Source organism: Echeneis naucrates, chromosome 11 (assembly GCF_900963305.1).
Source record: "Echeneis naucrates chromosome 11, fEcheNa1.1, whole genome shotgun sequence".
In the NCBI taxonomy this organism is placed as follows: Eukaryota; Metazoa; Chordata; class Actinopteri; order Carangiformes; family Echeneidae; genus Echeneis; species Echeneis naucrates.
The window spans coordinates 18447291-18475250 of NC_042521.1; the positions used below are offsets into that span (position 1 = coordinate 18447291).

General features: G+C 38.8%; 1 protein-coding gene across 4 annotated transcripts; it reads right to left on the reverse strand.

Annotated features, from left to right (window-relative positions):
- Positions 1-118: 118 nt before the first annotated feature.
- On the reverse strand, positions 119-27934 carry top2b (DNA topoisomerase II beta). 4 transcript variants are annotated; one of them, XM_029514308.1, is made up of 36 exons: positions 27436-27934; positions 23456-23620; positions 22743-22833; positions 19715-19778; positions 18767-18912; positions 18580-18677; positions 17047-17259; positions 16211-16384; positions 16025-16126; positions 15802-15939; positions 15556-15694; positions 14731-14888; positions 13758-13883; positions 12084-12194; positions 11549-11654; positions 11310-11419; positions 10255-10347; positions 9875-9989; positions 9663-9784; positions 9190-9338; positions 8781-9012; positions 7684-7818; positions 7285-7485; positions 7003-7198; positions 6828-6919; positions 5732-5887; positions 5549-5632; positions 4795-4989; positions 4591-4717; positions 4280-4438; positions 2889-3108; positions 2415-2497; positions 2129-2224; positions 1725-1853; positions 1546-1631; positions 119-740 (listed from the first exon to the last, which is right to left on the reverse strand). In XM_029514308.1, the coding sequence occupies exons 1-36, from the start codon at positions 27475-27477 to the stop codon at positions 573-575; spliced, it is 4821 nt and encodes a 1606-aa protein (XP_029370168.1). In that variant the 5' UTR covers positions 27478-27934; the 3' UTR covers positions 119-572. The 4 variants fall into 4 exon arrangements, with proteins under 4 accessions (XP_029370168.1, XP_029370166.1, XP_029370164.1 ...); XM_029514306.1 differs by having other exon boundaries at positions 119-743; XM_029514304.1 differs by having other exon boundaries at positions 119-743; positions 1725-1856.
- Between the last annotated feature and the right edge of the window lie 26 nt (positions 27935-27960).

The following is a 27960-nucleotide window of genomic DNA, read 5'->3' on the forward strand; positions in this document are numbered from 1 at the left end:
GTGGGGAAATTGGGGATGGAGTCAGGTACTACCAATATGGCAACTGTGGAGCAGCCTGCTGAGCTTCCGAACTGCTCTTTAGAAACTTTTGGGTAACCTCAAGAGACTACATACATCTTTATTTACAGCTGGGGCCTATACCACAGACTTTAAACAGGAAAGACGAAGAAAGAAAAGAATCAATTCCATTTCTCTATGTAACAATGTGATTTTGTAATTGTGCTAACAAGCAAAAGGACCAGGCCAGCAAAACCACTGACATTTCATCGTTTACTTTCAACTTCATGTTCAAAAAGTTACATAGTATTTTAACAATTAAAATGTGCTAAAGCACAGCGTCTAAACATCTAAAAGCCACTTTGGACAAATACATAACATTTTAATGAGCATAAAAAAGAAACCTGTATATGTATAATAAAAAGTGTAAAACACCTACACATTAAAAATCATTGAACATCACCATTAATGAAAATAAAATGAAACTGGAAATGTACAAAAGTCTGTGGGAACACAGAAGGAGGAGGTTTACTTCAATACAAGAAGAGTGTGTTTGAACATGACCGAACTTTGTTTTAATCGAACATGTTGTCGTCGTCGTCGTCTTCTTCCTCGTTGTCTGACTCCTGGTAGTATTTCACCTCTTTCTTGGCGCGGCCTGGCCGATCACGAGATAGAGCATTCATCACACTCATGCTGTTGCTGCCGTCATCCTCATCATCAGAAGCAGGTTTCTGAGGCTTCTGCTAACAAGGAGCATAAATACTTAATTAAGTACATCTCATTGGTGTTGTGTGTTAAGCCAACATGTTTGACAATAGTAAAATAAAAAACGTAAACATAAAAATGTCAATCTAAGAAAAACAAGCTGTAATAATATACATATACACACAGAGTGAGCTGTGTCTATTTGTAGCTTGCTAGCAACAATTTGAGGTCGTAATGGAGGACCTGGCTGTCCTGTGTAAAAAAAAAAAAAAAAAAAAGGGAAAAGGAGTGTAGTACAGGCTAACTATTCACGTGTGGGAAAAAAAAAATTACAGCAAGGCGTAATTTGTGTGGTAAGAATTGTAATGAGATTTGCCTTTAAATGTAATATTTTGATGGCTCGCTGCAACTCTGCTTGTACAAACTTCATTACTGCACTGCCAGATATGCATCGCCAGATTGGGGGGATTTTAAAACATGTTAACTGGGTTAAAAATGTTTTATCAAATTAGTCATGCAAATGAATTAATATGGATTATCATTGCGTTAATTTTGACAGCCCATATATCATGTATCACATTCTGCTCAGTGATTCGGCACGCAGGAGATAAAATCCTATTTGCTTTTGTCAAATTTTTTTCTGACGTTTGGACATTATTTACCAATGGAAGTTTTTTTGCCACTGGCAGCATTTTGAAGGAGTTTTGTTTTTATTTGATTAAGATTCTTAAATAGATAAGTGTATTTTGGTAGTCTAAGGTATGTGATACAATTGCCTTCATGTTCTGACCATCAACTTTTTAGTTGTCGTTTCATTGATAAACACAGGAATAAACTCACTCTGCTGGCAGGTTTGACTGTTTTCTTCATTGGACTGTACTCGTCTTCAGAGCCAGAGCCCTTCCTCTTCCTCCCCCGGCCTTTACCTGCACAAAGTCAACCAAATCGCAAATTGACCAAACCATCACAATTACACGTCCTCCCCCTCTATAGTCATCTTGAATCTCTCTCGGATGTACCTTTAAGAGCTGGTGCTGGCTTCTTGGACCCAGTATCGGAGTCAGAGTCCCAGATGGATTTATCTGGTTTCTTTGCTTTTGGTGCTGGTGGCTTCTTAGGTTTGGGAGCTACATCAGAGGGCTTCTTAACTGCTGCAAAGCACAAATGAAAACCTGGTGGTTAACTATGTCCATGATTGATCTCACACTTTCTTTTAAAGCACTTACATGGGGAGTTTTACACCACAATGACTAATTCACCTCTTTTTATATATGTCACACTGTGATCGGTTAAATCCATAAAGTACTTAATAAATATTGTACTTGAGAACGAGTGTGACCAACTTCATACACAAGACATGTTGCTGTGTGGAAGCTGTTATGCTGCATTACAGCTCCCCCAGCTGGATGCTCTTATTTATCACCTTTCTTTGCTGGCGAAGCTTTGTCAAATGCAGAGCTGCTGGAGTAGGTGGAAAACACTGGGCCACTGTCGTCTTCACTGTCAAACTTCGACCCATCTACACAAACACAAGTCAACATTCATCTCAACCGCCACTTGATGCAGCAGTCCGAAAGGTGAACAGCACTCGGATTAGAAAATTAGGTTCTCAACACAAAGCTAAATTAAACTATGCATTTCTAAATGTTTTCATGCTGTTCCCTTTACCATTTGAAATTGAGAAAATTGATGTATAGACTCGTACTCACCACTGTCATTACTTTTTTCAGAGAAAGCTGATTTGGTTGAGAAGATGCTGGTTGTCACCTTCTTTTTAGCTACAGGTGCAGACCTTTAAAATGTACAGAGTGCGTAGCAAAAATGGAACAGATTGTGCCTTTAGCAGACAATAGACAGGCGAGAGATGTTGAACCAGCTATCTGATGGCTACTTTCACACTATATCCATCTCCGTAAGTATTATTTCGTGTTCACTGAGACTCTGAATTGAGGCATATGTATAAACTAATCTACAGATTCAATGTTAGGAGATGGCCTGTAGCAATAGAAAAAAGATCAACTTACTCACTTTTATCAATATTATGAATTTGTACAGTTTTTGTTGAGCACCTTTACTCAGTTGTGCCTCTTGCTAACAGTTAGCTGCTACCTGTTTCTTGACATTCTTTGCCATGTACATTATAAAAGAATCACAGTACACTGAAGTGTCTGTTGTAGGCTTACATGGGCTTTTGTTTGGGAGGAGAGTATGAAACTTCATTGTCTTCGTCATCATCATCATCATCCTCATTTTGATCGTTGTAGCAGTCCTTAGTATCAGGCAAGGTAAAATCATCTTTGAATGACCTCACTGGAGAAGAAACCACATCATCATCTCCGTTCTCTTCTTCCTCAGCATCGTCCTCCTCCTCAGAGAAGTCAAATGTGTATTTTGGCTTGGATGCTGGAAGAAAGCAGAGCCTGTGTCAAGCCAAATTCTTATTGCTGTGGATTCTGATGCTTGTACAATCATCCTTCCTCTTTCAGCTGGGTTGCATCAGGCTACATGCTCAAACACTTGAAGTTGACGAATGATAATGAGCCTGGGGTAACCTTGCCTAAGCTGCTGAGTTATTTTTGGCCCCAGGTGGTCTGACGTGAAGGAGCACACTGTGGAATGAAATGAAATGCTATACGCCCTGCAACAGCCAAACGCTGGCTATGGATCATATCAAATATTTTCACATATTCACAGAAAAACAAATGCTTAAAAATACATGGCATAATTAAAAGTCCTGTATAATACAAAGTTAAATGTCCTTTTTGATAATAGATCAGGTCTAGGATAATTAAATCCTTGGCTGCGTAAATGCACACAGCCAAGAATTCGATTTCAAGGAGTGTTTAATTAAAATTAAAATCTGAAACTTGATGACGATGAATCACATTACTTGACAACAAATAAGTTTTTCTATTTTTCAGTTGTTGTAAATGCATCCAATGATCCAACTGCTATTTTATTTATTGACAAAACTTTTCTACCAGCGTTGGTTCCTACTGAAGATCTAACCTTACCTCCAAAAGGTATAATTTCTGTAAAAAAACAAAAAAACAACAAAAAAAAAAAGCTCAGTGATTTCCAAAGAAACAATTGTCACTGTATCTTAAATTCAAGAGTAGATTTCTTACAATTTATTAATTCACATTTTGTGTTCTGACAGTTGTATCAGGAAGGAGTATATGTATAAGGAAGACAGCTGCTTAAAGAAACTAACCTTAAGTCAGTAGTACTCATGACAGTAAATATTCATATTAAATCGGAGCAACAACTACTTTTATTATCTATTAATCTGAAAAATTTTTCCTGTTAATTTATTTTATCTTTAACATGGTCCAAAAGAAGTGACAATTTCAGCAACAGACAGTGTACTACTGTATACGACAAATTCTCACAGTGAGGTGAGCCCAACCGTCTTTCTTAGAAATTTAGAAAATTACAACTTCTAAATTATTAAAATGTAGACGAGTGACAATGAAAGGAAAAATCAACATCAACACCTCAGCTTTGATCCGTTACCTCGCTATCAGTACAGCAATCGTTGCAGCTTTACAGTTATACAAGGGCACCGTCCTACCTGATGCCCTCTGAGACTTGGTCTCTCTGGGGATGAGACGCTCACTGTTTTCCAGATCGCTGTCTGACCTGGATTCATCATCAGACCAGGGGTTCCTCTTCTTCACCTTCTTAGCAGGGGTGCCTTTGGGTGTTGGAGGTTTTCTCACTCTAGGTGCCCCTGCAACACAATACACAAGGAGACTGGACTGTTCAGATCATGTTCAATAATGGATTTAAGATTTCTCATGGGACTGCAGAGCATCAACCAGACCTTGGGTCGCATTGTTAAAACAGACCAGTGCAAACAGGAAAACTAGCAGGATCACTAACCAGGCTCTTTCTTCTCTTTCTTGGCACGTGGAGTTTTTGGCTTTGCAACAGAATTTTCGCCTGTTCCTCCCTCTCCACCCAAACCATCATCGTCAAACTCCAACTTCACAGGTACATCCGCATCGCCCTGAGAACAAAAACACAACTTGTAACAAACCCCGATACCCTGATATGACTCGTACAGCAGTTTGTAGCAGTTGTTACCTTCTTCTTTTTGGTAAGCTTTTTGGCAGCGTCAGACTTGATCGGCTGAGTTGGAGGCTCCACCCTGCGGCCGAAAGGTGATGGCATGGTCTCCTCCAGGTTCATTTTCTTCACTTTTGGCTTACCCACTTTCCCCTTTACCAATTTGATGGCTTTCCCCAAACTCTGCTCCTCACGTTCTAAGGCCTCCAAATTCTGACAAACAACACACAGGCATTTTTAAGTTCCATTACTTTGAGCTTCTGAAATACAAAGTCGTGGGCCTGAACAAATAAAAATGGCACATAAAACCTTAAGAAAAGATTAGGGTGCAATAACCTGCACTGAAAAAACATATATTGCTAATGCTCCATATTTCAAATTCTGTTTGTTTTGTTTTGCCCAAAAGAAGATAGTTTTCTGAGTGAAGAAATAAAAATATAGCATATTTCAGGTAAACGCTCAGAGAAACCAAATCCTCAAAGGGGTTGAGGTCAGGGATTGCTGGGTTGTGACATTACAGAAGTCATGACAGCTGGTTTGAAGTTTCAGTTTTCGAATGCAGTCTTTACATGATATTAGACTATATGTGAACATTAAAATTGATAACTTTTGCTCTGTTTACAATCTGAGGTGAGGATATCAGTGTAACAACGTTTCCAAAAATCTTTCTGATATTTCAGAAAATATTCAAATTTGCTTTGAGGCAAACTAGTTAACATAGGTCGTGGAGGCACATATATGTGCTGAGGTATTAGTAAAACACAGCACTTACATCCAGCTCCTCAATGAATATCGCCAAGTCTTCCTTCCACAGATCCTCAGAGGATTTCCTCTGAAGATCATTCAGTTCTCCTCTCTGCACATCAATATATACATTACTCATCAACATATAATCACTGCACATTAATATACATTAAACTTGAAAGGGTCTCCTGGATCATTAACTAATTATCACCTTTATGTCCCTCTGTTTAAGCAAATCCTCCACCTTCTCTTTAGTCAGACACCACAGAGGCATATTTAAGATGTAGTTGAAGTTTGGCCCTGATGAGGAGCCCGAATCCACTGAGCTGTCACTCTCATTTCCATCACGGTAATCTTCTTCCTGTGCCTGATGGAGATAAACCGGAAACATTGTCATACACAACGAGTGATCCAGGAACATGTTCCTCTTGTGTTTGTCATTAGATAAAGATCTCGTTTGTCACTGTAATGTTGTTTTGCTTTGGAAGTGGCTCATTAGAATATCTCCTCAGCAGCTGCAGATAGTCGCTGTCAATGGCGACATGACTGGGTGCTTAACGCTGTTGCTGGGAGTTTAGTGTCAGCCATTAACATCTGCAAACAACACAACGCGCCAAAGAAAGCAGTCTCTTTCATTAAAAGCTGGAGGATAAAACCCCAGACTCAGCCAAAACCAATAACAGGCCTCCTCCACAGCCTCCGATTGGCAGCTGAAGCTTGACCTAGGAGAGTGGCTGACATTCCCACAGCACATTCCAGTAACTTCACTCCATCCAGACATGATCATCATCTCAGAAGCCTAAAAACCCCTGATCATGCTGGAACTGACAGCAACTTGGGAAGAGTGCATTGAGGAAATTAATGAGAGGAAGCGTGCCAATAACCAGGAACTAGTGAAGGAGTGCAGTGGCAGAGGCTGGAAAAGATTTTACAAGCCCAAAGAAGTTGGCTGTAGAGGATTTGCAGGACATTCTTTCTGTAAGGTCCTCACTTGATTGAGCTTCACAGGAGCAGCCAAGAAGAGGGCCATTCAATCTGCCAGTGAGGCCACAGAAAAAGACCCTAAGTGGCTTCGGTTAAAGAGGGCTGATCCATGGGTAGCTGCTGGGATGCAAGTTGGGTCCTAATTAACCCTGGCTAGATGTCGTCTAGATGAGGGTGTATGTTGCGAGACCCAAAACACCTTATGACCCCAGGTTACAATGATAATGATGTGTCTCAGTGCATCCTGGAGATGTTTCTGGAAGATTGTTACTATATGAACATGCGTGCAGATGCAATGTGCATCCAAGGTAGAGGAATAGTACCTTTTCTTGTGCTTTGGACCAGGCCACCACTGGATCAGATTCATAGCCTTTCTGGATGAGCATGCGCATCAGTTCTCGCTTTGATTTGTTCTCTATTAGGATAAAAAGACAGCTTACAGAAAACAATTTCTGTTTGCAATATATAAATGTGTTTTTTCAAAATGGTATTTTTTACCAATAGTAATTTTCCCCTCGATCTTCTCCAGGACAAAGCGAGCCTGGTTGGACAGTTTTGAAGCCTCGGCTCCCAGGCTTCCCTGCAACCAATCCTTCCTTAGCTTGTAGTAATGCAGGCGGAGCTCAAAGAACTCTCTAAGGATGTCATGGACTGAATCATACCTCTTAAGACAACCCATGTGGTCAAACAGAACCTGAGGTCAGAAGAGTTGAAAATAATCACTTCACACATCTCACACAGATCCAAAAGAAAAATATTCTGGTTCAGTTTTAGATTTACCATTGAGTTGCAGGTGAGGCTGGACTGCAACTTAAAGACCTTGTGAAGTCCAGCTGCCTCAGCCTGGGCCAGTTTCTCCTCAGACATGCGAACCACGAACTTAACTGTGGTATCTGTGTGGTACTCCTTATAGTCATTGATGAGAGCTGGTGTTTTGTCACTGCCCTGCAGCATGGGTTCCAGCACAGACTCCTTATAGGCCTGAATGCAAGTGGACACATACAGTTATTCAGAAGGACAAACACAAAACAAACAAGAAATAAACCAATCAATAAGGACATGATTACCCCTGTTTCTATTCAAAATTTTAAGCATAGGATAATGCAATTCTTCCTGTGGATACACCTACTTAATTACGATAGCAATACGAGAAGGCAAAGAAAGGTCGCAGGAATTTACCTGTGTCCATGTACGGACAGGAAGCTCTGTGATCTCAATGGTGTTTTTATCTATGACTGACACCTCTCCACTGACCAAGTACTGATTCTGACCAAGTTCATGAATCACGCCTTTGAAGTTTTTGTAGCTGGGAAGCTGGATGGGAATAGTCAACAGAGACAAGGAATGAGAGAATGCTTTCATTTTCAAATTTAAAAAAAGGGAGGGGACTCCCGCTATCTGTACAAAAAGCAAAGAGCTACTGAGAAATTCAAACAATCAATGAAAAACAGGTGGTTGGGGCTGCTGTGTTTTCATTCTCTCTCTCTCTCAAAAAAAAAAAAAAAAAGAAAAAAGAAAAAGAAAAATAGAACAAGCATAACTGGCCAAAAACCACTAAGACTTGCAATTCACTACAGCATTGAAAAGGTGCAGTAATTCACAGTAATTGGTTGGCCCGATGATTTTAAATTGATGGAAGTTGTAATTGAGGTCTCTAAACCTGTTTGAGACAGTGAATGGATCTGAAGCCTTTTCCATCAGCTTGCAGAGATGAAAATATAGGTACTGGCTAGTCAAAGCCAAAGAAGCACCAGGTAAACTTTACCTTGACTGGCATCCCTAATGAAACGGATTACCACTCTCATGTGTGCCAAATAGCTGGCTATGTTTAGGAACCTTCAGGATAAAATAATAAAAAATGCCTTGCACTGGTCAATGTCTTGTGTTTAATTCCTCAAAAATTCACATTCCATGGTACCTACTATGCTGCTACACCAAATAAACCTTAACTAAGGAGCATCGTGCTGCACTAACTGGTGTCTCACTCACTTCCAGAATACATTTCCTGTAATTTATCTAATATCATTTATAATTTAATCATTTGTAAATTAGTAAATTCAAGAGACAATGTTGGCACTGTCGATCAAAGTGCACATGGTTTAAGGTAAGTAGTATTAATTGTGAAGGTAAACTACCTCAATACTAAACATTAAGCCAAGATTTTCTATTGTGTCAAATCCTTATCAACTTCATCTACCCAACATCAATCAGCAAACACTGCACCCGTGTCAACAAGTCAAACTGCTATAGAAAAATGGTTTCTAGTTGATACTTACCATTGGCAGTGGATCCTGGTGATTGAGCATGCGGTTGATATTGTTAACGATCTCTCTAGGGTCATAGTTGGGGATCTTACATGCCCATCCTGTGCCAATACCCTCAGCTCCATTCACCAGCACCAGTGGAATGATGGGGATGTACCACTCTGGTTCCACTTTCTGGTTGTCATCATACAGGAATTTGAGCAGGTTGGAATCTACTGCTGGGAACAACAGCTTGGCAAGAGGACTGTGGGAACCCACACAAAAAAGTTACAACCAATGTAACTGAATATCAATGGATTCAATGTTTCCGAACAGTCAATGCTGAAATACAGATACTTCAAAGTTACTTCCAAGTTGAAAATCATAGCATGGCCTGAACTTGACATGAATACAAGTTACATTGTTTTCATTGTTGCACTACCTGAGCATGGTGAAGATATATCGAGGGCTGGCAGCATCTTTGCCTCCATTGATGCGAGTACCAAACTGTCCAAGAGGCTGCAAGATGTTCACATTGTTGCTGCCCACAAAGTTCTGGGCTAAGTTGACTATGGTCATCATGAGAGCTTGCTACATTTTTTGTAAGAGAAGTAGATGGTTAGAATCTGTGAAGAGTATACATTACATGCTTTACATACAAACTCCAAACTTCCTTTTAAAAAGCTACCACTGCTGAAAAATAAACACATCTCTACCAAATACTCCGGTTCCATTTTACATCCATGTGCCCCCACCTCATAAAATGCAAGGTATTTCGTAGCAGTTATTCAATGCATTTTATGATAATAAGCATACAAAATTTTGGCTCTGGATGAGCTGATTTGAATAGAAAATTCTAATTAACTGCTATTGATGATTCTCCAAAATCTCTAGAAGATAATGAGTTGACTGTACCTCTCCATGATGATAGGCAGACATCTCAGCCACTGAGCCAGCCAGCTGCGCTACCTTTACTTCCCTCTTGTCATTCCTCTTCAAGCAAGTGAATAGTACCTTCCTCTGACCAGGCTTCAGGCCTGGAAATGAGGAACACATCCCATCAGTGGGAGACTGTTGCAGAAATGTAATATTAATTAATTCTGAAAAGATGAAATGTTTATACAAACCATCAACCAAAGATGGAATAGATCTCTCGTTGTCAGAGTTAGAAAACAAAATCAGCTCCTTGTTGATGAAATCGTTGTAGGAAAGATGTCTGGCCTGACTTCCATATAGGTATTGCTGAAAATTGATTCAAATAAAAATCTATGTTGGATCATGTTCAGTGTTCTTCAATCTCTTGTATTTTTTACATGTGTGGTTTCAGACTGACCTATATCATTTTACAAACTGCCAACAAATCTGAAGATTCATCTTTAATGTTCAAACGTGAGCAGAACCACACCAGATAATGAAATCCAATATGAAGAGGCGATGTGTGGTGCTTACCAAGATGACCAGCTAAACCAACCCAAAATAAACTCCTGGATAGATCAAAGCCACAAACCTCTGGCAGGCCATGCATCCTCCTCTGCCGTCTGTCCTCCATGAAATTAGTCAGCCACTCTTTTCTGTCATCTGTCTTCTTCTTACTGAAAGCCTGAAACAAATCAGCTGTAAAATTTTGCCGCAGCATCTACTTACTGGCAGCTGTGTTTTTTTTTTTTTTTGTTATTGTTTCAGTAAAGGTTCAGACTTTTCTGACTGGTTTAAATCAACTTTATCACTTTAGATGATCTGTTAATTGAAAATGCTAAACACATTTATTTAGATCTTTTCAAGTCTATTCCAGTCTTATTCCACTAAAAGCCATACAAAGGAAGCCACACTGACCCATTTACATACATTGATACAGAGCTTTCCACTGGTACTCATATAAAGCTACCGTACATCTTTACACCAATACACTTATGGAACAACCACTAGCAGCAATTTAGGGCTGAGCATACTACCCAAAGACACCTCCATATGGGGACTGGATGAGCTGACCAGACCGACTTCTGCTCTACTCTATGTGATTGTTGTGCTAAAAAATGTCAGGTAACATATATAGCAGAATCAATCTATCAAAAACACTGTGTTCTTTGCATAGTATTGTTGGTCAGATATTTAATAGAATTATTTTTTCGATCCTTATGGGATTGTGGTATTGTGGCAGTTACTAGTGCGTCGCAGCTGCAGGATGTCTTAGTTTGGCTTTCTGCATTCATGCTAGTAAATTAGAGCTTTTTTTTTTTACTTGTAAACTGCACCTTAATGCAAAAAAAAACACCAAACAAAAAAAAAAAAAAAAAAACACAATACAGTACACAAAACTGACAATTGCCACTGTAGTCTGTGTCCAGGCTGAATCTGATATATGTGACAAAAATGAAAAAAAATATTTGAGTGTATTTTTTAATCCTTACAGCAGCTGTATGTGGAGACAGACATTTGGTCAAAAATGTATCAAAACCAATTAAAAATTTTGATAAAAAGATCACACAGGTATCCTGCATGCTTTATAAATAGGTAGAGAACACAGAAGACATTTATACAGTGTGTTTCCTGTTTTAAACTCACCAGAGTGATGGCAGCATCGTCCTCTACACCACTATATCTGAAGGTGATGCGATGCCGCTCCATATCAGCAAAATATTCCTTGGCCTCTTTGCTTGTACTTGTTCCCAAACCTGGAAAAGAATTTTAGTGCCTCCAAGTCCAATGTTTTTCCAAGCAACAAAAAAAAGGGAAGACTGAATTTACAAAAATTTTGCTTTACAGTGTTTAAGCAGATATATTTGAAGACTTGAGGAGCAAACCTTTGTAGTACTTTATGTGCCAGGTTTTATAGTTTTCTGTTTGTTTCTTCCACTCATCAAATTCTGGAAGGCTGTAGAAGGCAAGTTCCTGCTTGTTCTTGGTCGCCTGCAAACAACACAACAATAAAACTGAATTCCAAATTTACAGTATTTATCTTTTTATCCTATCAATCAAATATTTAATTATATACAATACAATAACTTGTATAGGAATTAAGGTGTATTGCAACCTGTAACTTCAAAAGAGCAGAGATGACCCTAACTAATGTTGTTGCCAGTAGCCATTTTTATAGATATAGATAGACAGACAGACAGACAGACAGAAGTTTTTTGTTGCCACTGTCGCCAAGTGCTTGCTCATCGGGGGATCTGTTGGGTCTCTTTAAATAATTTTATAAAGAGTTTGGTCTAGACCCGCTCTATGTGTAAATTGCCTTAATGTAACTTTGTTATGAATTGGTGCAATACAAATAAATCTGATTTGATAGCTATATATATCTGGTACATTTAAAAGTGTAGGGTGCGTGTTTCTTACTTTGACAATAGGTGTGATAAACTCCTCCAGGAATGTGTGTTTAAGGAGAGAGGGCCAGTTGTGGTGGAAGAAGTTGATGAGCAGTCCTTTTATATGGGAACCATCTTGATCCTGGAACAAGAGAAGACATGTTATATCTATATAACATCAATCACTCAAAGCCAGGGGTAGACAGTAACAAAGTACATACAATTGCTTCCTGTGCTTAGTACATTTTTCCCCACTTACAAGACAAAGCACTTGTGACTTTGAATAAAGATTTTAGTTAGTGAAACTCAATGTCTTTTATTTTGAAAACAAGAACAATAATAATCAGTCAATTGCTACACTGTCAGCCAAGTTTGAACAGTCTATTTCAAACCTGTCATTGTCCGAGCAACACCTCTGTTAAAGATGAGGCAACAGATGGTTTAACTGAAATCCATGTAAAAATGGGAAGTATCCTTTGCAAATGTCTGAACCTCCACCAAACTTCTATGCTGCCAACATTCAAATCAAGTACACATGTTGGGGTATGTAAGGTTTTTCAATTCCATATAAACTTTTAAACAGCTTGTAGTACTATTTGGTTATGCAATCTTTTTTCTACAGATTGTAAAGTCAGTTCATTCAGCAGGTTCCTTGATGTGAGTAAGTAGATTCTGTAATTTCAGAATAAAAAAAAAAATCATGACTTGCATTAACACTAGAAAACCCAAGGTTTTCTTACTCCTGCCACAATGCCCAGAGGACAGCCAAAAGGCTGCTGGTTTAAATTTTACAACTCAACAGCCTACAATTAGCCACCTTTCTTTTGTAAATGCAGCCATTACATCAGAATGTGGTGGACCACCACAAGAATGCTCAGATCAGGGGGAGGGGTATGCTTGAATACAGCCTGGAAGCTTCAAACATCTAAGAGATGTTGTAGCTGTAAATATCTGTGATATTGCTTGCCAAAGTCGCACAAAAAAACAGTTTGACAGATTTTTGAGCGCACAAATCCAGAGTGCGTACATTTGCATTCCTGGTGCCACCTAAAGACCTAACTTTGAATATGTGCATTACATGACAAAAATTCAGTGTTATTAAAAAGTTTGACCAGCTGAAAGCCTGAATTCAAGAGTGTTGTGCAGTGCATCTCAAGCATGCAAAGTTGACACGTGGTGCTTTGAGTAGCCTAAATAAAGTTAAAATTTTTGACCTTTATTGCTGACAAACACAGGAATCCTGGTGAAAACAACAAAATAAGAAAATAGATAACTAAAAAGTACATATAATGATTGATGGAAAATGTAAAAGCAGGCCTACTGGGTGTGTGTGGCGGAAGGGTGGGCGTGGTTGTAAATGATACTAGGCACCTCATTTACAGAACAATGGTGACAAGTTGGGTGTTCACACTTGAGTTAGGATATTAGTTCCAGACTAATCCAGCCATTTGGCTAGCTTTGTGCTTTGTGGGTAGAAAAGCCAAATGGCTGGGCTCTGGTAGTTCTAGTGTTAAATAATGTACTTTTGAATACTTAAATATATATATATATAAAAAAAACAAACTTCAAAATTAAATTTATATAAAAAATGTAACTAATTTTATTGTTCATTCAAATTAACTTGTATTGGAGAAGAGTTTCCATCAAATACTTTGACTCAGCTAATGGTGCTGTGCTTATAGCGAAGCTGTGTGTGTCTGGTTACCTGATCTGTCATGATCATGATCCTGCCGTATCGCAGACTCCTTAGTGACTCAGGGTCTTCGTAGCTTTTTTTATATTGGAGGCCAACGATTTTGATGATGTTGTTGATCTCGGCATTTTCCATGATCTGAAAACAAAAAGGGAAACTTTAGATGGAAGATATGACACAACAATTGAGCTCCATGTTATTTATAATCATCTCAGAACCACATGATGTCAAAATTATGGTGGGTTCATCTCACTGAGTCGGCAAAACCAGAATAACCCTAGTTCATGCAGTACCCAATTTTTGTCAATTCTTAAATTGAAATTCTGGAAAGTATTTTGTCAAATATTTAAAAAGTATTTGTTCATAAATACTTATATTTTTATTTTATTTATATTTTGGGCTCTTTATCTTCCTGTAACAATAAAGTGAAGTTTCACTCAGCTGACCTGCAGAAGCAGAGTAATACAGTACAGCCACAGGTGCTCTTCGTCATGTGGCTGTGAACCATGTATTGCCACACTGATGATGACTACCAGGGATGGAATGCTTATGGATTTTGATGGTATTATCAGCATTCATTCAGGCTTAATGTTTTTATTAGTTTGGAATAATCTATATAATGAGCGCAATACACAACCACACTCAAAATTAGTGGCTAAAGATTGGTAACTTCATCTGGCATTGTTCCTGTAGCAGCAATAATTTCATTGGCAATGTAACCGGTGCACACACCAATTTTTATTCCACTCCGGTCCCTTACAGATACACACCCTGCCCCCCCCAAAAAAATCCTGTATATTATGGCAAGTTTTTCTGAGAGCCTCTTGTTCTGGCAAAAGTGGTTTCATAACAAAAGGAAAAGAGTTACCATAAATGCTAATTTTTCTGTGAACATTGATCTTTTTTGCCATCTGCAAGTTATTGTCACTAAAACTCTGTGACTGACAGTTTATGTAGGTAATGCGTCTGATATCTGGTCTCAAACCTGTTTGTGTGTTGCTTCTCGCACATTGAGGATCTTTCCTCTCAGTGGGAACACTCCATAGCGATCACGTCCAATGACTCCCAGCCCAGACACAGCCAGTGACTTGGCTGAGTCTCCCTCAGTGAGGATGAGTGTGCATTCAGAGGAGTGTTTGCCGCCTAGGACATGATAACATTAATAATTAATCTGTGTGTAGCATTTTATTGTCTACATGTCAGCTCAGAGGAGATTCTCCTTTGAGTAGCTATCTGAAAAGCTACTTTCCAAAATGTATTGATTTTAAATGGAAAGGTTGTTTTAAAACAAAAGTCTTTGTTTTAACAAAAGACATTAGTACTTGTAATAGTAGTACAAGTACAGGTGTAACTAATGGCAAAATATTCTATACAGTAGTCCCAGTAAGACAGTGTAAATCTAAAACAGCTAAATGGATTTCACTTCATCTACATCTGCTTTGCCTTTTTCTTTTTTGGTGGAACAAAACAGCATAGTAGATCGACAAAGAGAAACAATCCTTTGGGTGGAATCATGTGAATTACAATTGTTAAAATGATAACGCTAAGCGCATTGCCACAGTTTTCAAACCACTACTTGTTTATGTACACAGAAGCCTTCAGTGGTAAAAGAAACCGTAACATGACCACACATTAAATGAGCACAACTATCAAGTGCATTTTTCCTACCAGATGAGGGAAATTCAAAGATAGTGATAAACCTGGATTATGGATTGATTAAAATGCTACTCTCAAGGGGTAACAGCTATAGCTATGCCACTAACAGAGGACATTCAGAGTCTGACCACTAACAAATAGACAGTTTACACACCAGCATCATTGGCATCATCTAGCTTGGGGATGCCTTTGATTTTGCTGTACTTCACAGATGAGCACTTTTTATTCAGCTGTGTTTGAGCTTTGAACTTCACCCAGTTGAGTATGCTCTCTACAATCCCACAGTTGGTTGCCTGTGGGTGACAAACAGACAAAATCCTTTCATGACAGATGTCCAACTACTTAAGATGAGAAACCAAGGACAGAGCAAGTTGTCAAAGGAAGGAAGAAGTGCCCTTACAGCCCGGATAAACTTGTCTGATAGAAGGCACTTGGATCCAAAGCTCTTGGTCTGGAGTGTCATGTTCTCCTTGGTCTGGGAGTCAAAGCTGGGATTTTCAATCAACGCATTCACAAACACCCAGATGTGGTTCTTCACCTGAAGCAAGAGAGAGAAAAGGTCAACATATCTGCAGTGAGACAATCGCATTCACTTTAGTTTTAGAAATAATTAGTCAATCCACCTGGAAGGGTTTGACTGACACTCCTGCCTTGTTCTTCTTCTTCACCACTTCAATTAGTTTGGCCACAATCTGATCCACCACATAGTCAATGTGTCTGCCGCCCTGAATCACACATATATATGTTAAGCACTTTAATCTTTGTGACTCTACTTTGCAAGAGGTGAATGTCACCACTGACTCTCAGACCTTGGTGGTAGCAATGCTGTTAACAAAGCTGATTTGTTGAAATCCCTTCTCGCTCATGGTGAGGCAGACCTCCCACCGCTCATTCACAGTTTCATTCACCACCTTCAGAGCCACACCCGTCTCATCCAGTTTGTCTTTCACATACAGATCCACATAGCTGCGGAAGCCATTGACCTATGGTGGGCAGGCAGGTTTAGGTTAGGTTGTGTTAGTCATGGTCCACGGCAAAAAAAAACAAAACAGTCACATAAATAAAATGAATAAGAAAACCTTTCTTTGAATATAACCACACCAGCATTAAGCATGAAAACAATAACAGTAACAGTGTACATGTAGAGTGTATACAATGTCATAACGACCAAGTCTATACATCTTTTAGAAATGTTTTGCAAAAGTCTCAAATTCAGACACTACGTTCTTTGTACAAGCCCCTTTGTCACCAGGTTCAGAGTGGAGTCGTCTTCTGTTCAAAGCATTAGCTCAAATTCTAAAAAAAATTAAATAATAATAAATAACTTGATAAATTAAAAGCAAATAATAGAAAGCTATGAAAATATGCATCTTCATGCTTAATTTTAGAACAAGGTGAGATCAAAATCTAGTGTAGAGAGAGACCATTAGAGGGTCAAATGCTGAGATGTCCTATGCCATATGTCTAGGTCTGGATAGAACAGCAACTGGGTCCAGAATCCCACCTGTTGTAGTCTACTTGTTAATAATGTCCCATCTAAAATGAATTTACAAGCTTCATGTCATGTCAGACATGTCAGTCTCAGAGGCACAATAGAATGTCTAAAACAGACCGTTCAGCAGTGTCTGATCAGACTAACACTTACAGGCAACTTCTTCCCATTGAATGTCACTTTAACCCCTCTGCAGGAGCCTGCTACATCATATGCTCTGCGGGTAAGAAGTGCTACAATATCTTTGTCCAGTTTCTCCATCTTGAACTTGGCGAGGTCTGGTTGGAAGTTAACACAGGTGAAATCATCCCCGTCAAAGAACTTGATCTTGGGGTCAGAAGTCTTGGTCATGTTGTTCTGCCATGTCTGAGGTAAGAAAAGCACAATGTATCAGACACTGATACGGATACATTCTGGTTCCTAAAAGGTCTTCTTATCAACCTCTAATTCATTTGCTCATTTACTCATTGGAGAAAATTAATAACGTTGTGCACATTGGTGATGTATAAAACACTCAAAATCAGGAAACCCATAGTGTATTCAGTGCATTTAGCCCCAACAAATGTGATATGAAACACCCAGTGACTCCACAGTTTTCCTCACTCAGCCCCCAACAGTGAAGCTGAAGAAGTTATTTTATACCAAACCTTACCTCAGATATGAAAAGATGTCATAAACCTATAAAAAAACAACTTAATTCATTCAAAGTGGCACTAGTGAATATTTTATATTTAACAGGCCACAATCCGATTAAATCAGTCACTGTCTGTAAATGAACAAGTCTTCAGGATACGACTGTGATTTAGCAAATGTTTAAAACAGCAGCTTCTACAAAACAGGAAATTGATGCAAAATTTCCCGCACAAACAAAAGACTGAGTTTTATCAGACACACAAAAAAAATTGAATTAAATGGAGAACGAACACAAACAAACATTGATTACTGAAGCTAACTGGTTAATCTCTAAGTGTAATGGTAATAATCTAAAGATGAAAGCATCTTTGTGAAAATCAAACTACATTTGCCCCATATTGAATTAAATCAGATTTACATAGGTTTTGGATTCCAAAGGAGGTCTTGGTTCTAAATCAGCAGACCCTTGACCCTTGATGATATCACTTTCTGTCTCTAGTTTTCCTTTTAAATTTTCATGTTGCTTTAAGATATTCATTGTTATTATCAACTTTTTTCCTTGCCTTTTTGCCATGAACCATTATGAAAGTTTTTTGTTCAAAATGTATCTGTTTTTTGGTCCACTTGCTATTCAACCTGGTCATCCAATGGGCCCCACCCACCAGTGGGGGACCGCAGCTGTGTATTATTACTTCAGTATTAATATAGAACAGTTGTAGCATCAAAGTGCTAAAATCACAAAGAATAGTATCTAACCCTGATTAAGAAACTAAGCCTTGAAAGTGTCGGGATTTCTGTAACCTTATGATGTCCCAACAAAACATATACCACTCTCAGCCATGCCTCAAGCACAGCCCACCTGAAAGAGAAATCAGAATATTGGCTGTCCAAAATAAAACAATGAGTAAAAGCATAAATATATCTTATGGATAACAATTCAGACAAAACATTGGAGAATTTCAGACCAATAAATATTTACTGGCTCTATGTCTGGCTGGTGATCAAAAAATAATGGTTTTCTGAAATAATTTTTAATAGAGGAGTCATCCTCACCTGTTTGAAGCTGTGTCTGTATTCCCTACAAGCTGTTTCCACTGTGAACCTGGTACTGAAGATGTTGCAGAGTTTGGCACCATACCCATTCCTTCCACCTGTGGAAAAGAAAGCATTTAGCACTCACCTTGAAACCTGAACTGACTAAAGCAACCACTAATAAAGAATTCAAGATGGCTCCTCCCACCTGTGACCTTTTTCTCATCATCATCATAGTTGCTGGAGGTGAGCAGGTGGCCAAAAATTAGAGCTGGGACATACATTTTCTCATCCTTATGCTCTACCACAGGAATTCCTTTGCCATTGTTCCATATGGAGATAGTGTTGGACTCACTGGTAGAGGCAGAGGAGAAAGAAATAAATGAGTTTTAGAAGCTGTAATGAATCGAGCCTGGACGCGTACTATCTGAAACATATTCATATGGGCCAGGCAATAAACCTTTGGACTTTTGGGTAGCAACGAAATATCTAGTCAGATTCTTAGACTTATTTCCTGATTAAGCTATATTTAAATGACCATTTATTCTTTAATGGCTAACACTGATGCATTTCCTATATTTAACCAAATAAAAAAAATCTGTTATTGATGCCTGTACAAAACAAATTATGGATTTTTTAATTTGATAGTCCATGGATCCAATTTCTGCACTTAAGTTATATCTATTGACTGTTTCCATTCAATAGGGTTCATAGCAATTTTCACTCTTAAGGGCTTTTTTCATTTTTAGAGAAAAAGAGATGCTGAGTGACTCCAGAAGCATCACGGTGTTCTAAATGATTGGCACTGAACAATGGCAATGCTAGCTACCAAAAATTGCTGTCATGAAGTTAAAGCTGTGTGGTATGCAATTAAAGTTAAAGGGAAGTTAAGTTCAATACTAATTACAGTAACAATACGATATAGCCTTTGATTTGTTTAGCCACTTGTTTTTGTGGGAGGGTGTCAGACATCCTAGTGCAGGACTCAAAGCTGACTTTAAACCCAATGAGATTTGTCAGGCAAAAACATTGAGAAGCGATTTATTTAGCCATCAGTAAAACAGAGGTATGATTTTTTTTTAAGCAGGGTAACCATGAGCATTTCTCTCTCACACGCATATATATCAGTAATTATATCATAAAACAGTTCACTCACGGGTCGATGTTGATCTTAATGGCAGTCATGTTCTTATCCCTTTGTTTGTTGTCTGCTGCATTGACTGGCAAAGGAAAAAAAAAAGGAAAAAAGACAACACTATAAATAATAAGTTATGCAAACATTAGCCTACAAGCTAATGTTTTCATAAATCTAAATGAATAAGCACTTCACTACAAATATGCTTACAAATGTGTCTGAATGAAGAATTTGCATTTCTAAGACAAATTTAACACCTAACTTTTTCCTTGGACAGTTCAAGATGTTCGATTTTAAAAACTTAAAAACCTTTACAAAAAAGTAAAGAAAAAGGACAGGTAAGCAGATAGAAAAGCAGGTCATTTCCCCCCCCTGTTGCTGTTAAAAATAGGTAATTTACTTTAATTGCTGATCATTCTCAGTTCATTGACTAAGTCACTGAGTAGTGTCAAAATTAAATATTTCACTCATATCACTCAATATCATATGGAAAAGATGTAAAAATCCACTATTATTATGTGAATGCTTGCTGGTTAATCAGTCCACACGTGTTTTCAATGACTCCAGCTAGTTAGACATGTGGGCACTGGGTGAAACAACAGCTGTGTTCATGTTTCAATACAACCGACTTCAACATGAACTGCTGCTCACTCCAAGGGTGGAGCTTTGTCTGAAATCTAGCACTCTGCAACCCACCACATTAAAAGGTTCCTAGTTTGCACTTCTCTGGAATTTAATTTTTATTAACAGCAGGTCAGTAAGCAAATGAGAAGAGAGGGTCTGACCCCCTCTTGGGCTGGGTTTGGAGTGTGGCTGTGGTGGCTGCTTTGTTCTAACATCACAAAGTCCCAGTGGTCCTGGCAGCTGATTTAAAGGCTCAGTTTCTGAATACATATTGTGAGAATTTCTCTGTGGACTGAGACTTTTGATACTTTAATTGTATAAATGTAGAAGAAAGACCTGATGTAGAATTGGGACATCAATTTTTAGACACAGTTTTCCCCAAAAAACCATGGACCCCGATGCAACTGTCGCCATGACCTCTGTGGTCTTGAAGTTATTTAAATGCCTTGTTCTGGCCCACCTCAATGACTATATTGACCCTTTCCTGGACGTCATGCAGTTCACCTACATAGTCGACAAGTCTGTAGACAACGCTGGGAACACTGGCCCTTCACCACATCCCCCTAGCACCTGAACTCCTCAGGAACCTACACCAGGATCCTGATCGTGAACTTCAGCTCTGCATTCAACACCATCATCCCAGGCCTACTACAGGAGAAGCTCTCCCAGCTGAGCAGGTCAGATTCAACCTGCAGCTGGATCACTCACTTTCTGTCCAAAAGGAGGCAGCACATGAAGCTGAGGAGACATGTCTCAAACTCACAAACCACCAACTGTTGCACTCCAGTCATTGGCCAGTCAAGCTTCTTAAGTTTGTAGACATCACCATCATTGTTACGCTCATCTCAGATGGGGCTTGTCATACAGGTGGGAGACTGACCATCTGGCCACTTCATGCAGCAAGAACAAACTGTGTTGTTTGTTGGATAGAGATGCTTACTAGGCCTATTCTTCTCAATTAGGGAAAAGTCGAACAGCCTCCTGCTTTCGCTATATGTCCTGTCGGGTGTGCAGTGTGTGTGGAGCTTGAATAGTTTGAACAATGATCAATCGCGGGCAGCACAGAAGCATAGTGGTTAGCACTGTTGCCCTTAAGAATGAGTGATTGTCTCTGTTTGTTGGCCTTGTGATGGACTGGCAACCTGTCCAGGGTGTACCCCACCCTCTCCCAAGTGAGCTGGGATTGGCTCCAGCAAGCCCCGCAACCCAGAAAAAGGTAGAAGGTGAATAAATGATCAACAGCATTTTCACTGGAAGTGCACATCAAAAGTAGAATTTCATCCTGTCACAAATAAAAAAATGGTCAGCAGGATGACAATGCACTGCAGTTTCTATATCCCAGCACACTGCAGACAAAAGGACGAATTAGACATCAAGTGTTAACACCAACAGGGGTGTCCAAAAGCTATATAAACTTTCTCTCAGTAAAAGTAGACAACCTGACACACAACAGTATGTTAGAAAGCCAATTCTTCAGTTTAATGGCAAAAATTCACTGGTTGTAAATCCTCCGTTGTGAGATTTAGCTGCAATTTTCATGTTTATGTCACCAAACTGGCTTTGTGGTTTTTGACTGTTGGTTAAAATCTGAAAATTCCACATGGATTTCTTTGGTAGCCTTTTGTGAGTATTTTACAGGTTATTAGTTAGTTATTAATTACAGCAGTAAATTAAAATGACTCAAACACAACTGATGAAACATGTGGAAAATGAGCATGATGTAGAAAAAATGAAGTAAAATATTAACTGAATGAACATACATAAATCATTCATTCATTTCACAGAGGCTTAAGGACACAGCTTTCATTTTTGCTGAGAATGCGCCTGCCTCCTTCAGCTGCATGCCTCTCGTTAAATTACATGCACACAGTGATAATATGCCATGATAATATGCAGACAATGATGTCATTAATCAAACACCTTTACAAATACTCAGGCTTGGTGGGGGTCGAGCATGCAGATATGAAAGCAATCATCAACAACGCTCCCATGTGGTGAGCAAAATGTTGACCAGCATAATTTAAACAGTGATTACACTGCTGTGTCTTATTAGCAGCAGCATTGAGCCCAGCATTACTCAGAGGATTTCAAAGAGTCATTAAAATTAACACATAACAGACTTTATGCCACTGCTTTTTTTAAATCGTATTTGCCAAGGAAAAGCTGACTTAGCAAACATCTCCACTTTACAAAGGATGGCTGCAGCTCTGATCATGAGCAATAACAAACATTTCATATCTCTATTCAAACACATCGACAGGCTCCTAGAGAGAAACTAAGATCATGACAGCTAGGTAGAGCCAACAGCCGCCAGCAATTCAGTAAATGATGATGACATTTTTATGGACTGCAATATTCCAACAACCCTATAAACTAACAGTGCAAATTAGTGTGTGGAGGACAATGAAGTGTTGCATTCGCTTACCAAGAATTTCATCAAAGATTTTGTACAGTCCAGGAACATATGTGATTTCCCTCTGGTTCATGCCTATGTCTTCATCAAAGACCCACATTTGCTGAAAGGTATACAAAAAAATGAAGAGCAGAGAAACAAATACAACATGTCTTTCAGTGTTTATGAAAACAAGATAATCAAAATAAGACTATTATTATGCCACATTTTGTTTCATGCCAAAGTTCATTCCCTCGATCTCCCATCTACTTCCAATAGAGCAGTGTTAAGTCCAGTAGGCAACTAATTCATCAATGTACCCTAACCCTTTGACCACACCCTGACCATCAGTGTATCTGGAACAATAAGATCTTTGTACTGTGTGAGCTTGATGTAAAAGTTAACTGCTGCCTCTATGGGTCAAATGAGTAACTGATCCCCTATAGTTCATGCAACATTGTGAGTTAAAGTGTGACTTTTCTTATTCATTTGTTTATTTTTGGAATTTTTCTGCCTTTGCAGAAAAATAGAGGGAAAGGGAGGATGACGTGCAGCAAAGGGCCATGGAGTGAATTTGAACCTAAGGCGTGCACTTCTGGTGGGACCCCTAAAAAAAATTTTAATCTGTTAAGCATCATCACTCTTCTACAGACATAAAAAAAGCTTTACATAACAACATGGGAACATGAAAATAAATGCAGCCCTTGCAGCATCTGTCAGTTGTCAGTAGTGTGCTCAGGGTTCACCTGCGTGATGGGCTCAACAGTGCCAATATATGTGTCTGGACGGAGGAGAATGTGTTCCAGCTGGGTCTTCTTCTGATACACTCTTTCTACGGACAACTTGGAGCCTGCCTTGTCTTTCTTGGCACCTTCCATCTTGCCAGTATCACCCCTGCCATTTGCAGCCTCCTGTTGGAAAGATTTGTTTTTTGATGAGAATATAAAGAAGATACTTTCTTTATCTCCATGAGAAAATTCAGGTGTCCAGCAGCACACACACACACACCAAAAAATAAAATAAATTTTATATATATGTATATGTATATATATATATATATATATATATATATATACTCCGTCCATATATATATACATATACATATACACATACACATACATATATATATATATAGATAATATCAAGACCAAAAAAAACCCAGCATGATTATTGCTGCACCCAGCACAGTCCTGGGGGGGGGGGGGGGGGGGGGGTTTTATAGGAATTAAAAAGCCCAATGGTTGTGGGGACAAAGGATCCTTCTCTGCCTCTCCGTCCTGAAGCACAGTTAGCTGAGCCGCTCACTGGGCCCACTGCTCTGTTCAACTAGCATGATGTAGAAAGGTTGGTACTCCTTGTCTATTTAGGCTTGCAGTTTAGTCAAAATGCAGAACTTTGTTTAATCCCAAATAGTGTCAATGTAAGGCAGGAGTGTGTAAGGCTAGGCTTAGAATGAACTCATCTTTTCTTTTATACAAACTAGAATAGCATTTTATGGTTCTTAAACATCAGGGTCAATGTGCTACAGGCTATTAGATGTAACACTTAAAATCAGTAAAGAAATCAATAATTCACAGTTCATCACAATTCAACCCAATAAATGCAGGATATGCAAAAATATCATGCTTCAATTATAAAATAATTACAGCTGTCAGCATTAATCGCAATCCATAAAAAGGCTATTATTAAAGGTGTGTTATTTATTTTTCAAAATCAAATTAATTCATGCTGATAATTGTCCCTTCCCCGCGCCCTTAATTTGCCATCTTGGCATCAGCAGAGCTTCGTGCTTCCTCAGACTGCATGGAAGTTAATGACAATAATTCGCAAATGGTTTGTTTTACTTGAGGAAAAAAAAAACAAAACAAAACACAACAACAAAAAAGAAAAACTCCAAAATGGTTCATTAGGCAAGTCAAAAGTAATTCAGCGGTTAATTTGTAAGCTGTGGTATCTCTGCAGCACCACAGCACTAAATGTTGCAAGCAGTACACAACAATGTCGGCACAAATTCACTCACACAATTTTAGCTTTGGATACTGCCCTTAAACATATAGCACATTTTTAGTTTATTTCAATTAACTGTGCACTTTTTAAAACCAAGGAAAGTCAAGCTCAGCCTAATGCACTGAGCAAATGTCAATAACATGGAGGGCAAAGGCACCCCTTCAGTGTCTGCACTTTGTGATAGATGGAAAATTTGATGGATAAGTGGCCATTTTTGATCACAAACAACCCATAGTCTAGTACTTGATAAAGTATCTTTTTCTTCAACTACAGCTTAAAATGTCATAATTCTCTGCAGTTCCACATTTTAGATGAAATCAGGAAGTTGTGGTCTCCATTAGTAACAGTCTTAACACAAGGTAAAGCAAGTTTATACACTTAGCACTGTTTTGGCCAAGCATGTTGTAGCAGTGCAATACAAAATCCTGCAGATTACTGTCAGCAGCTTTAGATAACGTTCCTATCAAAGATCAGAATGAGGTGAAATGTGGTTCAGCTGATCCCACTGTGGTATGATTGTTGGTGTCAGGAGGGCTCCTGTGAGTATTTGCTAAACTGCTGATCTCTTGGGATTTTCATCCTCAACTGTGTCTAGAGCTATCACTCATGATGGGTTCAGACTTTGGCTCGAAGCCAGTGGTGCTGGTGTGATAGTGTGAGGAATGTTTTCTTGGTTTACTTTGGGCTGCCATTGTGACAGCATCGTTGAGGACCATGTTAATCCCTTTACAGCAACAATTTACTGATCTTCTAATTTTGTTATATGCACCATTACAGTGAAACTTGTATTACAAAAAAAGTTTCACAAAAGGTAAAAAGAGGATGAGTTTAAAGTAGACAGAACATAACCTATGACGACAGTCACAGCAACTCTCTTGCATTTGCTATTTGTTTTGGTGTTTCTCAAACCGCCAGAGGACGTGGTTCTGAAACCAAGAGGGGGTTCATTTATTTTCACCATTATTCTATCCTTTATCGACACCACGTCACCATGAATATATTATGATCATTTTGGTTGCAGGTGTCTAACACTGTAATAAAACGTCTCAATCCAAAAATTCCTATCAAATTGAGGTAGTGCTGTGCGATATTACGATATATATTATAGTGCAACATAAAAATGTCTATCGTAGGATATAACGCTCTATTGTTCATATAGTAATTTTAAAGTGTGTGCTACTGGGTGAACTCAGCTAATGCAATTGCAGCAATGCTACTGCGTTGTGGTAGTATTTTTACATCACCCTGAGGACTTGTCTACAACATGACTAATCGTTTCTATCACTTAAAGACACAGTATGAACAGTACAGAGACAGCGTAAACATGCAACAAAAACTAGACTTAAAAACTGAAAAATAACTGAAATGTGCATTACTGGAAAACCGATTACACTACCAGATATTTTGAATGGTATTTGTCAATTAGATTTTTGTGTTTTATTCAGTTTGTATTTATTTCGTTGTTTTGGTGTTTAAATTGTGTTATCCTTTCACATATATATATATATATATATATAAAATGTGTTTTATAAATAAAAGGCAAAAAGATAACAGAAATTGACATTCATTTCATGTGTGTATCTATATAATTTTAAGGAAAAAATGCTATATCTGAATATATATCGTTATTTGGATATAAAATTACCTATACAAGGATATACATTTTTGTCCATATCACACCTAGTACTACAAAGAGAGATGTGTTCTAATGTCCTCGATGGGAACACATTAAGTACTGGCTTCACTTGGAACGCTGCATATTTAAAAAAAAATTATATATCAAACTTATTTGTCGATAGTTTAACCGTCTATATGGGTGATGAGGGGTGAAGGGATAATGCTGGGTAAATAATCTGTAGTCCAAAAAGAAAGGAAAAAGAAAGCCAAGGCAAGCTACTATGGCATTGAACTGTTACAGCAACCCATCATCAGAGGGGTTTGACTCTGAGGTTGCTTTGGGTGGGTTGGGGGTCCCCATATTGGTTATTACCCACGAAGTGTCACCTCATTATTGGTAGTTTAACACATCTGCCGCAGGATGACTAAGAATAGGAGACTAGCCTCAAACAAGTTAAATGAGTTCAGCTAAAAATCTAGTAATTCAGATAATTAAATAGATCTTTCCAAATACCTGACTATAATACCTACTGCTCCAAACTTGGGGCTTTTAAGGACCACTGGGAACAATAACGACTCGCCTAGGTGAAACTTGTGCGATTCATTGTACTTGTACGATAATAAACAATTCATTAGAGTACTTAATGTTAAAAGACTGGGCCTCAAAGTTCTTCCGTTTGTTATTAATTATTAAATCACTAATGAATTAGTGGCCACATTTCCTCGTTAAGTTCGTGCCAAACTTTATTTTGCACGTAAATCATGGACCCGGTGAGCTACGGTAACGCTACAGTCATCCGTGTGTAAAAGTGTGGTTTGTCAAGATGTAGAGAGACTACAAAAAGCCTCCCAGAGCCATTGCATCAAGACCACAGTCTTTGTAACCCGGTCAGAATTTAAATGGGAGACCGCAGCCGGCTGGTCCTCGGTAAGCCTATCAGTGGACAGTAGAACGGACACTTGGTACGAGATTTAAATGCTAGCTAAAGCTTGTAGCGACACAGCACTAAGTGCGATGATGAAACTTTTAGATTTTATAGAACAAACAGCGCTACAGTGTACATATAAGTTACTCATCAAGTTGGATATGAAACTAACTTACCATCCAAGCCAGACCACCGCTTCCTGCTGCGTTGCTGGACATCTTCCTTTGTGATCCAAATTTTTACTGATGCAGCTCACAAAATGTACTCAATTCCCGTCAACTCAAAAGTCCGTCAGCATTACAAACGTCTCAGTCGCTTAAAGGTACGCAAATATATCCATCTCCCATGTTCTTTGTTCTGTTGCGTTGAAGATAAGCCTTTGAGTGTACCAAAACAAGGGGAGGAGGGGAGTGTATCGCGGCTATTGTTAAAATCGACAAGCGGTGGCACAGTAGGCCTAAACTTCCAACAAAGATGCTAACCGTGCTACTTGCTGCAAAATAAATACTGTACAAAGCGCGCGCACTAATGGGTTTACAATTTCATGTGAAAACCCGACCGAATAAAGTATAAGTTTAACTGAAACGCCCCGAAAACGACCGACTTAAATACTTTTCATTTAGAAATAAAACGACTATTTGCTAACAGCAACATCCGCTGTCCGGCTCCGCCATCTGCAAGACAGACGGCGAATCATCCCG